The sequence below is a fragment of the Serinus canaria genome, chromosome 1, assembly GCF_022539315.1.
Source record: "Serinus canaria isolate serCan28SL12 chromosome 1, serCan2020, whole genome shotgun sequence".
NCBI classification, from domain to species: domain Eukaryota; kingdom Metazoa; phylum Chordata; class Aves; order Passeriformes; family Fringillidae; genus Serinus; species Serinus canaria.
This window is the reverse complement of record NC_066313.1, coordinates 28,955,070-28,969,253: the sequence shown is the minus strand read 5'-3', so window position 1 is coordinate 28,969,253 and position 14,184 is coordinate 28,955,070. Positions and strand designations below refer to the sequence as shown.

Genomic DNA, 14,184 nt, shown 5'->3' with positions numbered 1-14,184 from the left:
CCTGACACCTCAGAAATATGAGTTATATTTGACAGCCCAGCTGTCCATGTCTGGGAAAGGCAGTTCATCTGCTGTCAGGCTCTTCTCTCAGGTTAAATTATTCAACAAGCAACTAAAGTGGATAATCTTTATTCATTCTGACATTTCCAGTTTCATTGGAAGTTTAGCTGATGAAGACATTTTATGGTATTTCATTTCATTGTGTATCTTCCTGTTCCTGCTTGGTACAACTTGTAAAATGTTCATATTGTGTGAGGTTTTTTAATAGATGACCTTCCCTTCACTGTGGTCTGTGAAGCATTTTGTCTCCTGTACAGTGAGAAACCCCTTTTTATGTCTTTGGGTGTTGCTATTATTCCTATTGATTTATCTAAGTACTTTTTCCTGTCATACTTTTTTGTCATATGAAATAAATTGCTTTGGGTTTGTTTGCTTTTGCTTTTTCTCAGGCTGGGAAAACTAATATCATAATTTGGATTTCCTTTAAAATAACAATACCGATGTTTGTGGAGTTTTTTCTCCCCTGTAGTGTTTTTTCTGCCTTTAGCTGAACAGCTAATACAATTTGTTAACTTGAGCTGTTCATATAAGTCTTGGGGTTTTACATTGGGTTTTTTCTCCCCTGTCACCACATAGAGCTGATGTAGGCATTAAGGAGAGACATTCCTTTGTTAGAGCTGCTGGTTTCCAACAGGAGTTCTTAGGTGAAAGTGCATGGACCACCTTAGGCATGATACCAGTGTCTTCAAAAAATGTTTCCACAGCTTTTTCTTCTCACACATGCCTGTTCCTCAAAGCCAGAGGTTAAAGTTCACTTTATTGCTTGGCTTTGGCCTTGGGGGTCAAGCATTGTGCTACAGTCCTTGAGGAGACTGAACAGGATCACATCAGAGAAACAAGTGTTTTTCTTGGGATTGTTTACCTTTGGTGCCAGAGGTGCCAAAACTTCTTTAAGACTTCTGGAGCAGACAAGGATTCCCACATATACTACTGTTGTGAAAGTACAGAGAGTATTTGCACCCAACCACAGACACCTTTTCTTCCTGCAATTGCAGTCAGCAAGGAGCCACTCTGTTTTTGGACAATTGGCAGTCACATCCAAAGCTAAAAAAATAGAAACTGAAAAGAAATCAGAGGAAACTATACCAGAATTGGGTTAAGGTGATTAAAATTACACAGCTCAATATCTTACTTTATTTTCAAGGGAAAATGCGTTTTTTATACTGGTCATAAACTTGGAGGCGTAGGACGCTTCAAATTTTTGTGTCATCTTTGCCAGGCAAAGCAGTGAGGGCTGTAAGGCTCAGAAGAAACTTTGCAGAATGAGGCATGCTGTGACTGGAATTTATCAATATTCATGATGGCCCGTTTTAACTTATTAATTTCATCTTCTATGTCAGTCATTCCAGCTCAAAAGAATGTATTTTAAAGTGCTGATGAAGAGGAACTCTGAAGGAAATACTGTGGAAATTTAAATCAGATTGCTGTGACTGGATGCTGCCCACAGGCAATGTTACCGTGTGCTGAACACAGTTCACATCTCCAACACTGCCGATTTCTGATGGGTTAAGGAAAACAGGGTATGAATCATTCAAAGATTTCTTAAATAAGCATTACCCAAATAAATACCCTTCCCCCACTTGCAGAGCCTCTGGCCAAATACTGTCCCTCTGTTCCAGCTCCTCCTCGCTGCCTCTCCCTGTTTCCGGATGGGCCCTGGCCCCCAGCCCTTATCTCCTCCAGCCCCCGGGCTGTTTGCAGAGAGCACTTATAAAGAGGCTGACGGAGCACGGAGTGGAGGGGAATTACAAGGTGCAGGCAAACAGCAGCGCTGCTTGGCTCAGCACGACCTGCTCTGCACCATGGGGAAGGACAAACTGCCCAGCAAACCAAATATCTTCCTCCTCCTTCTCTTCTTCCTTCCTGGAAATACTCCTCTCAGCACCGAACCGTAAGCTACACGTGCGGAGGGGGGAGGGAGGTCTCAGTGCTCCCTTTTTCCTGCAGTTTTCTTCCCACTAATAACCAAGCCCTGAGTTTCTTGCGCAGCTCTGACAGGTCTCCCCGCTCCCATCCTGTAATCCCCTGCTGTCCACCTCTGGGACCTCTCCTCACCACTATCTCTGCCAGTGGCTTCCTTCCACCCTCCCCCCAATCTCTGCCCACGGTCCTGCCCTGATAGTCCAAACCTGGATCCTCACTACATCTTTGCCCAAGTATGTTTCTGCCTAGGAAGCTCTCAGGGCCTGGGATGTTGCGTGCACGATTCCGGGATCCAGGTGCTTACCTTTCCCGGAGTGTCCTGCTTTCAATTACTGAGTTACTTCTCTCCATTCTCCTGTTGCTTTGCAAGCCAGTTTGTTCCCCTTTCTCCTGCCAGTTTGTTTCCCTTGGCAGCCTCCGATGTACTTGTTCTCGGAGAGGATCTGTGACCTAGATTCCCTTCCTCCGGCACGGGGGCTGCTGCCAGCGCCCTCCCTGCACACCCGCGCCCGGGCTGCGCAGCCCAGGAGCGCGGCGGCAGCTTGGGCTCTGCCGGGAGAGGGGCAGCCCGGCATGGCACGGCCAGGCTGGAGTCCGGCATGCCCACCCCAGCCTTGCCCACCAGACAGTGTTGCTGTAAGCCTCTGGTCTGGGTGGGAGCAGCCCCTCCCTTCATACCTTGGCTGGCGCTCCTCTTGCAGTGCTGACAGAGGCACGGCTCTCACCAGCACGGCTCTCTCTCACCAGCACGGGTCGGGCAGTGCTTGCTGCAGAGATTTCATGCCCACGAGCACTGCCACAGCGCTGGCAGAAGGTGCAGCACTACTGCTGCCATTTGCTGCGTGGTCAGAGGTAAAGCCGTAACTGCGTCAGCCTGGAGGACTTTGACTCGTGCTGTACCATCAATCCCCCATTTGCCTGCCCTGTTTGGGTGCTTCTGGGTGGATCAGCCAAGCAAGTCTGCTTTGGGGTCAGGCAGAGCTCGCTGGTCCCCCTACAGTAATCTGATGTGACTAAGTAATGAAGTAATCTTCATTCATTCTTACCCAACATCGGGGGAAAGGGAATGAAACCATACTGCTCAGACCTGTGGGGAACATAGAACCATTGAATGGCCTGGGCTGGAAGGGACCTTAAGGATCACTCAGTTCCAAACCCCCTGCCATGGACAGGGACACCTTTCTCTAGACAGGTTGCTCAGAGCTCCATTCAACCTGACTTTAAGCATCTCAAGATGGGGTACCCACAGCTTGGCTGGGCAGTCTGTGCCAGTGCTTCACCAGCCTCACAGTGAAGAAATGTTCTGCCCAATATCTAATCTAAACCCACTCTCTTTCAGTTTGAATCCATTTTCCCTTGTCCTGTCCCTTGGCAACAGTCTCTCTCCATCTTTCTTCTAGGCTGCTTTTTGTCCCTTAACTGAGCCCTGTTCTGGGAGGGAAGAACAAAGAAAGGCTGAGAGGTGGGAGAGAGAGGGGTGCTGTTGGGGTCCCCAGAAGGAAGACAGGAGCCCAGCAGGGAGGCAGTTCTGAGCAGTAAACTGCTAGGTAGCATAAGGCTAGTGGTTTTGCTGTGAGTGCAGGATAGATGAGATGCTGTATACAACACAGAAAGGAAGCAGCCCTTGAACTGAAGGCAAAAATTAAACTTCCAACCAAGACTTGCTTACTGTGCCCTGTGCAAGTAGGAGTATCACTTATTTGGGCAGAAATAGCTGCTGCTATTTCTGTTTCAGAGGTGACCAGCTGGACAGGAGACACAATTAAGGCTCAGATTGCATTTTACAAAAAAACATATTCATCAAGTTAGTGCAGCACCACAACAGGTGACCCAGCTAGATGGTGGAAACTCCATCTGTGGTGTCCTTTGCAAAAGTCCTGTTCCAGGAGGGAAGGTGGGCTTGAGATAGCCAGAGGTCCTTTGTAACCAAAACTTCTATGATTTTGGAAGGATGCAGCCAAAGGTATTTTTCTCTTACTCTGGTTGTGACTGTAGGCTGTTTTACAGTGCAGTGGACATGCTTGGGAGTACTCTGCATTTGGTCATAAGAGTGAGGCCATAATGACACTTGAATGGGCAAGTATGGATTTGGGCTGATGAAGTTCACTGCCTTCTTTGGCTGGGTGCTTCTTCTAGCAAGTATCTGAGAGCCAATACACAGACAGGCATTATTCCAACTTAAGCTACAGTATTACCTTCTCTGTAGAGACAAACTCACCATTTTTTGCCTCAGCCACCACCTCTGGGGTGTTCTATTCCTCCTTGATGTGTGCCTCCGTCAGAGTCACTGCCTCTCTTGTCAGAACAGCTCCTTGCATGCTGAGGTCTCTTTTGTCAGCCCAGATGCTTTTTGTCCTGGAATGTGTTTACATGGGTTTTGTGACCACAGCTGCTTAAAACACTCATGGTAATTTAATTCATCTGTCTCTTCTAAACAGCTCATCCCAAAACACCTAAAGAGACATCTATAAACAGCATGGTTTATATCTTTGTTTCAAAGGCAGGGATGCCAGCCTAAGGGGAAGTTCTGCAAGTTGGCCAAAATTTCAGCAGAACAGTGAACAGGAAGAGAAATGAGGCCAAATTCCCCACGAACTAGGTCACGCTGTCCTTTCTGTAGACTGGATGTTATTGTCACATTGCCAGTGCCACTGACAGGGGACAGGGGGGATGGCATCGGGGGAAGCAGCATGGGCTGAAGCCATGGTAAGAAGGTTGAGGAAGAAAGGAAACACTGGAGAAAGCAGGGAGTCACAAGTTGTAACTCACTCTCTGGGAGGCTGGAGTTCCCTCGTTTCACAGCTTCTGCAGCAGCCCTGGCTGAGCAGAATTGCCAGCAGGCTCCTCACTACATTTCACCACAGTGCTGCCTCATGGTGAAGGAGACGCACGAGCTGCTGGGATCCCACTGCCTCCACAACAGCTTTAGGACTCCCCAGAAAGCTCAGAGCCCAGGCAAAAATGCAGCTCTGGATGGATGCATCTGTATTTGTCCTCTATTCCTTTCTGAACCCCTCCCGACAATCTGTTTGTTACTTATTACTGATTGAGAATTTTCCAAGGCTGACCAACAGTGGTCAAGTCTGAGTGGTAGGAGCTCACTTATTATATTTACTTTATGAACAGTTCATTTGCTATTTTTATTACTCAGTTCTATCATACAAAAAAAAATCTTTTCCACAAATATCTAAGTCAATTTTTAGAATTTTCTTACCCTGCACAATTATGAGGAAATTGTACTTCCGAGATCATTTAGGTATGTACTGAAAAACAGTGGTCTCAACACAAACTCTGGAGGTTTTCACTGGTTCCTACCCCTTCTGTTCTGTCTTTCAAGCAATTAATCTAGGACAGAATTAATAATTTGATTTATTAGTAAAATGATCCCTTTTATTGAATGGCAGTTTAGTTTAAGGGAGGGACCTTTCTCAAAAGCTCTTTGAAGTGCAAGAGATGCAAGTACACTTGAGGTGCAATGAAACACTACACCCCAAAATCATTTGTGTGCTCCTCTTAATAAGGTCCCAAACTGCAAGCACTCACATCTTTGCTCAGCATGTGAAGGATTTGGAAACCTGGACAGGCAAAGACTGGAGGAGTCAGAAAAGTGGGTGGGTTTTTTCCTCATCTGTTTTTAGCTAATGCCTTTGAGTCTCAAAAGGAGATTGTGGGATATACAAAATTCAATTAACAGCCTGAAACCTTTCAAGCCATCCTTACTCCCTGCTGTGAAGCCAAACAAAACATCCTTTGTAAAGCACTCTCCATTAGCATAGAAATTGTTCCTTCTACTGCAAGCATTTTCCTGCTTTTAGGCTAATTAGTTGGACCGTTTAATATGTATAAACCCAAAATAAAATGAATGCTCATGTTATATGCCCTGCAATTCGCAGGGATGGCAATGGATTAGGCATGCTGATTTGTTAATTTCCCTTCACTTAATACTGTTGCCTTGAAACTGTTTCACATTTCTTGCTTCCCTCCCTTCACAGGCAGTACATGGTGCTGGTGCCCTTTCTGATCCACACAAATTCTCAGGAGAAAATCTGTGTTCAGCTGACCTACCTGAACGAGTCTGTGACTCTGAGTGCCACACTCGAGTACCTGGGGGAGAACAGCAGCTTGATTGATGATGTGGTGTCAGAGAAAGATGTGTTCACCTGCATCCCTTTCTCTGTGAGTATCTCATCCCCGTGGGACTGTCTCTTGTGTTTATTGATGTGACATTGTAGATCCAAACAGTCCAGAAATGAGAAATAAGACACGCTGCAATCAGAGACCCCTCAGCTAAGTTGAACAAAAGAATTAACTCAATGTGGGTAACTGACTGTGGTAGTCTTACAAGGACTAATTTCCCCCCATTATCAAATTCTGTCCCACATGATGCTTCTCTGCATGCATGTGTTAAGAGAAGTATTTTGGAACTTTGACAGACAGAATGTGCCCCATGTTGATATGCATAAGCCTGAGACAAAAAATATCAGCGAGGAGTGAAAGCTGTAGAAGCTGGGAAAGTGTTAGACAGTGAGATCCATGAAATCGTATGGCTGTTTCTGGAGCCTATTCCCAGTTTTTTACTGCAGAAAGCTGGTTAGTGAGTAATGTAAGCAACAGGTTCCATGCCCTAATTAATGAATCTGGGTTAATTTTCTTTTTGATAAATTGTATGACAGAATAAGATCAAGTTCAGTGTTTGTCTAAGTATATAAATGAAGGAAGGCAAGAGTTTTTTTCTTGCTCCCTACACTGAGTCCTTTTTGTCCCTTTAGGGAACTTTCTGACCCAGCTAGCACTTCTTCCTTCAACGCTCATGAATCAGTAAAGCAGTTATCCTCTTATTCTCCTTAGCTCCCAAAATCCAATAGCACTTCAGTGGCGTTTCTCACTGTGATGGTGACAGGGGACACGCTGCAGTTCAAGAGCCGCAAGTCAGTGCTGGTCAAGAACTCCGAAAGCTTGGTCTTCATCCAGACAGACAAACCCATCTACAAGCCTGGACAGACAGGTAGCAGGAATTGGGCTGGTGTTGACTCTGACAGCAAAACATCTTAAGGGCTCCATTTGCCAGAGGTGCCATACTTGTATTGAAGTTTTCAGATTTCTTCATGGGGGGATCCAAAGTACTCAGTAAACCTTATTTCTGTCAGCTGAGGTCTAGTTCATGGCACTTTCATCATTCCTAATCTTCATTCTCCAGGCACAGCATCTCAGCCAGATGTAGGCACAGGCTCTGATTCATTCTGGTCAGGTAGGGCCACAAAACTGGGATGACTGCAAAGCATAGTCTCCCTTGGCTGCACCAAAATCAACAGGCACTCCCGAGAGATAATTCAATTCAGCCAAGACCTGATTATCCTTCTAAATTTATCTGCCCCTCGATATCTGCAAGAGAAAGAGCCTGAAGTAATTGTTTCTATTACTTAGCGATCTCAATTCAGAGCCTGTTCATCCATGGAATGAATTTGAGTTGTAAATTATTGAAACATTGTGATTTCCTGGTGATGGCTGCAAATTTAACAGTGGAATTTCCTTTTCTTCTGTCACACTCTTCAGTTCAGTTTCGGATCGTCTCTCTGGACAAAGACTTCTACCCGCTGAATGAGAAGGTAGAGCCTGAATTCCTTGCTGCTAGCCAGGAGATTTAGTTCTTAAATTGACACCATTGCTGTCATCATCCAGAACCACAGAAGACAGCCTTTAAAGCATATGATACTCTCTCACACCATGCTTTACCTGTTCCATATTCTATCCTAGGACACATTCCACCTGTCTCTAGTGGCTGAAAAAAAATCCCCTTTTTCAGAAGCATATAGATGTTTAAAACCAGATTTTCAAATCAATGTATGTGGCTAAGCATGTGGGCAGGGATGTCATTACTGAAAAATTGTATGGGACAAGTTTCCCTGGGTAGTGACAGGTGTGCAGTTGTTTCTGGCAGTGAGAGCAATCCCACACTTAGAGAGCAGCATGACCAGAACTTGGTTTTATGGAACTGGTCAGGGGTGCAAGCCCACCTTTTGTTTTATTTGACAATCAGTTCCTTATGCAGGCAAGTTCCTGGAAAATTTGTGCTTCATCACATCTTCATACAGTGGTAAGAGAAAAGGTCAGGGCCCTAAAATATTATAGAAAATATTCCTAAGCCATCAAGAACCAGGGAAAAAGAGTGAATGCAGAAAGGGAACAACCCAGAGGACTTCTTAGAAATTTGTTCTTCTGCCCTTCAGTACAAATCTGGAAATTACTTCCATGGGGTTAATATTTCTAACACTGATTTGTCTTCTGCTCTTTCCCCACAGTTTCCCTTTGTCTATGTTCAGGTGAGTGGATAACCACATTATTATTTGCAGAAGAATGTTCACAGAGCAACCAGCCCCCAACAGTGGTGTTTTCAGGCTGAGGGGCATGGGAAAAATCACAGGCCTGCAACATTTTCCCTTTGGTTAAAGGAAGGCTGAGTATCTGGGCATCAAAATAAGCTCCAATAATGATTCTTTGAGCTGTAGGGGAAAACTATTTAACCATTACAAGCCATGATGTGAACAGATCTGCTCTTGGCCTGATATTATCAAAATGGCTTATTCCTCTTCCCAGTCAGAACTGGGTCACTGTCTGACAAGTGTGGTTGAAATTAGAGACCAGTGTTAAATAAGCTATAGAAACCAAAGAAACAAAATTAGATAAGTAGACATCCCTTGTCCTCCCAAGCATGTTCTTTTTGTCTGGCTTTTTTTTAATGGTTGAATTTCAGTGGCAAGCAAAAGTTAATAGGAAGGATGTTTCAATGATTCAAGCTCTCACTTTTTCAGATGAGAACCCAAAATTTACAATTATTATTTGGGATATCTTCTTTTGGAAAAAAACTTATGATGAGGGCTCATGGACAGACCCTGAAATAAGTGTGCACAAAATTTATTTTGATTTACACAGTTAATGAGTCCTGTGTAGTCAGTCCTTTCTCAGTCCCATAGATAAGTCAGGGGTCTGATTCCTCAACAGATTGTTTCTTGGTACTTCAGCAGTCTTCATTCCAGGGGAAAACCAAACCTTTTGCATGGTGTATGGCTAGTCAAGGAAGCTGAAACTTCCCCCTTTTCTCCATGTGCTTCACTTAGCTCTGATACCAGTTCTGTTCCCTTCTGTTACCCTGCCAGTCTGTCTTGCCTAGCTTCCCAGCCCCATCCTTTGCAGGTACAGCTGAGGGGGAGACAACACAAAAGTGTTTAAAAGCTTTCTTGCACGCAAGTTATGCAGAATTGGCAGGTAAGTGCTTTCAGAACCTCACAGATTGTTGAATAATTACAGATAGGTATTTCCCAGCTGGGATGTGCATGCACTGGGCACTGCACTGCTCTGTCCCTAGCACTCTCCTGTACTGTCTTGTGACACTGTTACCCTCACCTGCAGGATCCCCAGAGGAACCGTGTGTACCAGTGGCAAGGGGTGGAACTAGAAACAGGCTTTACACAGCTCTCCTTCCCACTCACCTCGGACCCCATCCAAGGCTTCTACAAAATAGTTGTGCAGAAGAGCTTCTCATCCCATGTGGAGCACTCCTTCAGTGTGGAGGAATTTGGTAAGGAGAGGAATTTGAAAGTGATGCCTTTTGCTGTGACCACTCAATTTGGTATTTCCTGGGAACAACATGGAATATAACAGGCAACGGGGTTCATAGGGGCTGAGCCAGAAAGCACTAAGTATCAGAAGTCATTTTTGACTTTACAGCATCTCTGCAACCTGCCCAAGCTTGTACTTGCTCAGACTGCTCTGGGGAGCACAGGACATGCCAGAATTCCTGTGTATGGCTTGTGGCACCAATTTCAGCTGGCTTTGTCTCAGCTGACTCCAGTCCAGCAGCTTGTTGCAAGTAGCAATGAAATGAATGTAAGAGATGACAATATTTTGGTGTCTCTATTTTACTTCTCTCATCATCTGCATAAGGTCTCTTTCTCCATTCGTAATCCTCTCTATTTTTGCTCTTCCCTGTTTCTGTGAAAGGTTGGAAAACATGTTTGGTAGAAAACTTGCAATTGAAGGGCAACCCATGAATGTTACAAAAAGACTGCTAGGAGAGACTGAATAAGGAGAAATGTGCAGCTACAGGGAGCCTTTTAACTTCTCAATTCTCTAACAAAGCTTCCTGGGTGATCATAGATGTGTATTCTGACCATAGGTGTGTATTCTGACTGTAGTGCACATTTGAGAAGGCTGATTGGCCTGTGCTTCACACTCCCAGGCTCTCCCCTGACTCTGCATGAAGACCAGCTATTTCTTCCAGAAACAGCGGATCCATTGATCAGGACCTGCTGTTTCTGGAATATGCAGCCCATAGATTGCCACTGAAGTCCATGAAAGATGGCTTATTTGGCTTTGAGTCAGGCATGGTAAATAATTTGACCTCAAACCAGGCTATAGGCTTCAATCTGCCATGGTGACAGATGGCCTGTTCCTCCTCCCACAAAGACCATTCTGAATGCCCCACAAAATCAAAGATGTTGTTAGCCTCCTCCTAAACTGATTTTTCTTTCCTTTGTCCTTTAGTCTTTTTCTTATGAATCTCTCCTATTGCTATTTCTCTTAAATTCTTTTGAGGAAATGCACCCTGGGGTTGAAACATTGAGCCTTGCCTCCCATCTTGGAGGCAAATTTGTGTCTAAACTGTATAACCCAGGGTTATTTTCCATTCCCTGGATGGAAATATATGTGCACCCACTCTGCTGTTATTTCCTTGCACTGTGAAAAAAGCCCTCAGCTGCACCACCTGGAAGCAGGACATTGCATGCTTCAGTCCAGTCCTGGGCATGAGGAGTTGGAGGTGGAGGGCTGCAGGATGCAATATGGGAAGAGGGACGTAACTTAATGCTCAGAAGCAAAATATGTATTTCACTTGTGCCCCTTTATACTGGGCTTTAGTGCTGCCTTTTCCACTTGAAAATATAGATCTGAAAGTCTGTGGGTAGATCCACTTGAACCCTGTGTATGCAGGACAATATCCCACAGTGCATATTAGTGAGCCTAGGAGCAACTCTGCTAATCCAGAATAGTAAGAATGAGCCAAGAGGATCAATGATTTGGGGCATTTCCAAGTGGTAAATTACAAAGGTGGTGAAAGTGCTGCTCCAAGTCCCTCCTGCAAATGATGCATTGTGAAGACATCACAGGGGACCAGTGTGTCCCTGTGAATGGACACAGTGAGGGATCTGCTCAGCTGCCTGGTGCCACGTAAGTCTGTGCTGCCCATAAGGCAAGGTAAGGACTACAAACTTCCCTAATTGCCTTTGAACCCAAACAGTGATGAAGCCTGAGAAAACCTATGGAAGGGGTAGAGATGTGTACTGGAGACCACAGGGAGGTTCATATGAGGATGATCCTGGCTCTGTCCTTGGGTTGCTGTGTAGTACACAGCTCCTATTCACTCTTCTCATACCAGACTTTCTCTCTTCCATCTAGTGCTGCCCAGGTTCGAGGTCGTGGTGAAGGTCCCAAAGATGATCACTATTAAGGACAACGAGCTTCCAGTGTCTGTCTGTGGTCTGTGAGTCACAGAGCTCCAGTAAATCTCTCTTGCTTATCCTTCACTCTTGGTCCTTTTTGCTGAGGACCAAAAGAAGTGCTTGGGGACGGTTTTAAAACTTTTCCCAGGCATATAGTGAACACTTATTTCATTCTGTCAGTACTGAACATTCTGCTTGGCCTGAACAGTCAAAGTAAAGGGTCTTCCTTGTATTCCTTAAAAGATTATGTCAAACAAATCTGCATCTTTCTCTTCCCAGTTTATTTCACATTTTCTCTTTCTGTCTTTACATTTCTTCAGTTCAAGCTTGTTTGCCAATGCTGAACCCTCAAATACTCCAAGATGCCAGATCAGACATCATTTAAATTGGTGATGCTAACCCAGGGTTCTCATTGTTAACTCATAAATCGTTCCTTCTGAGTACCTGCTTGTCTTTCCATTTCTTCATGGAATCCTTAGCTGTTTATAATACACAAATGCTCCTGGCTAAAATAATTTTTTGAGGTCAACCTTTTTCTGCAGAGACGTCCCACCTAGAACAGGATGAATGTACCTTCCATGGATGATGGAAGAATCTCACTATGGAAGTGATGGAAATCATCAAAATGTCAGATTAGTCATCCTTTAAGAAGTATTAGGAAATCATCCACAGAGGTCTTTAAGGAGATGTGTCTGAGTGTGACTGTGACTGATTGTCTTCCTATCTGATACATTGTTTAACAACTGTGATTAGGTACACCTATGGGAAGCCTGTTCCTGGTTTGGTGAATGTCCAAGTATGTCGGAAATTTTCCCAGTCTGCTTCAAGTTGTTATGGAAAAGAAACAGAATCTGTGTGTGAAGAATTCACTAGGCGGGTGAGTCCCAAGATCAAAACACAGTGGTTTTTCTGGAGGTTAACGGGCAATGTTGTCTCAAGAAAGATCAAATATGCTGGGAGAGAGTAGGGTATCAGAGATAGCATTCTCTCTAGGAAAAAGCAAAGAATCTCAGAGGAAGGCATTCTTAACAGCGGGATCATTTAGCTGGAAACAGAACTGATGATGAAAACCTGATTCCATTGAAACCAGTGACAAACCTCCAGCTGACAGCCATGAGGTCTTTGCTGCTGTTCCACAAACTGAGAAAATAATCTTTGAAGGAATTTTCTAACTGTGAGAGGGACTGACTGTGAGCAAGGAGCAAAGATGAGGAGAAAACAAGAAGGCTGTATAGAGAACAAGGAACAAAGATGAGGTGGTATTGTATATGGGTCAAATACAGGAGAAAGAGCAACAAGATGAAGAGAGAAACTGGAAGAAACAGGAAGAAAAACAGAATTAAGGCAGGAGAGAATTAACAAGGAAACCAGTGTGACCCTTAGAAAACTGTGTCAGGTACCTCACAGAACACAGAAAATATGTGGATGAAACACTAGGAAACAGGCTGAACACAAGTTCTTGGAGACAACCCTTGAAGAAATTCTGGAATTTCATGAACAGAAGTCAAGCATGTTGGGTCTGGGCTTTCTATTCTCATTCCTCAATGAACAAACTTTGTTCACAGAATTTCAATTTTCTCTCCAATCCCTTGCTTAGGCAGATGCTCGTGGGTGTGTTTCTGGTGTGGTGAGGACCAAGGTGTTTCAGCTCCTGCGCAAGGGATATGAGATGAGCATTGAGGTACAAGGCAAAATCACAGAAGATGGCACAGGTACGTAGGACATGAAGAAGGCAAAGGGATGGCAGGCCATAACAGGAGCAACTGGCAAACACAAGGAAGGTGGAGTAACATGACTAGGAATTATAATAACCCCACTTTACTGTGTTCTGTCTCAGGAATAGAGATGACTGGAACAGGCTCCTGTGGTATCACATCCACCATGAGCAAAATCCAATTTGACCTGTTGGACTATGTGTACAGACCAGGGATCCCACTCTTTGGGACGGTAGGGAACGTCTGAGACCCTGGGCAATGAGTGGCACAGCAAAGACACAAGTGCACAATCCTATCAGATGGGGTCGGGGGGCTGCGGGTTACATGGTCCAAGAGGCAGGTGATACATGGTAGAGGTCCCAAATGAAGCTGGCCAGGGGAGTTAAAATTACTGAGGAACTAAGGATCCTAATAGATAATTTCCATGGGCTAACTGGGTTGTTTTGCTGAGAATTTTCTCAGTTGTTCCCTCAGACAACTCAGGGAGTGCCTCACACATTTCCACATTCTTTTCCTTTGTTCTTCTCTATCAAGAAATATCCTGCCTGGCAAGGAGGAAAAGATGGAAGAGGGTGTATTACTTGTCAATTGCTTTTTTTTGCTAGTCTAAAACCTGAAGTTTGTTACTGCTTTGTTAGGTGAAGCTGGTCGATGGCACTGATGCTCCACTTGCCAATGAAACCATCACGATTACTGTGGGTGGAAACAAATACAAAGGGAATTACACTACAGATGAGCAGGGACAATCCTGGTTTTCTATAGACACTACCAGCTTCACAGAACTCTCCCTGGAAATCCAGGTGAGTGGCAGAGACAGGGGTAGACCTCTGTCTTTCTCTTCCAACAGGGAAATGTCTGTCCATGGATTATCAGTCTTTTCTGACAATTGGAAAATAAGGCAAGTTTCTGGGTGGGTCACCTCACTTCTCTGTGTCTTCTCTGCATGTTATCCACAATCTCCTAAGCATAAAAAAATACAGAACATATCCAGA

General features: G+C 44.6%; 1 protein-coding gene across 3 annotated transcripts in view; it reads left to right on the top strand.

Annotated features, from left to right (window-relative positions):
* Positions 1-1,685: 1,685 nt before the first annotated feature.
* Positions 1,686-14,184, top strand: part of LOC103812492 (alpha-2-macroglobulin) — a 34,445-nt gene continuing 21,946 nt past the window's right edge. For all 3 annotated transcript variants that reach the window (XM_050970412.1, XM_050970410.1, XM_050970406.1), the window contains exons 1-11: positions 1,686-1,951; positions 5,976-6,159; positions 6,832-6,988; positions 7,537-7,589; positions 8,283-8,303; positions 9,391-9,559; positions 11,434-11,518; positions 12,231-12,354; positions 13,075-13,189; positions 13,315-13,424; positions 13,831-13,992. In XM_050970412.1, the coding sequence (XP_050826369.1) occupies positions 1,710-1,951; positions 5,976-6,159; positions 6,832-6,988; positions 7,537-7,589; positions 8,283-8,303; positions 9,391-9,559; positions 11,434-11,518; positions 12,231-12,354; positions 13,075-13,189; positions 13,315-13,424; positions 13,831-13,992 (1,422 nt within the window). In that variant the 5' untranslated portion in view covers positions 1,686-1,709. The remainder of the gene's footprint in view (positions 1,952-5,975; positions 6,160-6,831; positions 6,989-7,536; positions 7,590-8,282; positions 8,304-9,390; positions 9,560-11,433; positions 11,519-12,230; positions 12,355-13,074; positions 13,190-13,314; positions 13,425-13,830; positions 13,993-14,184) is intronic.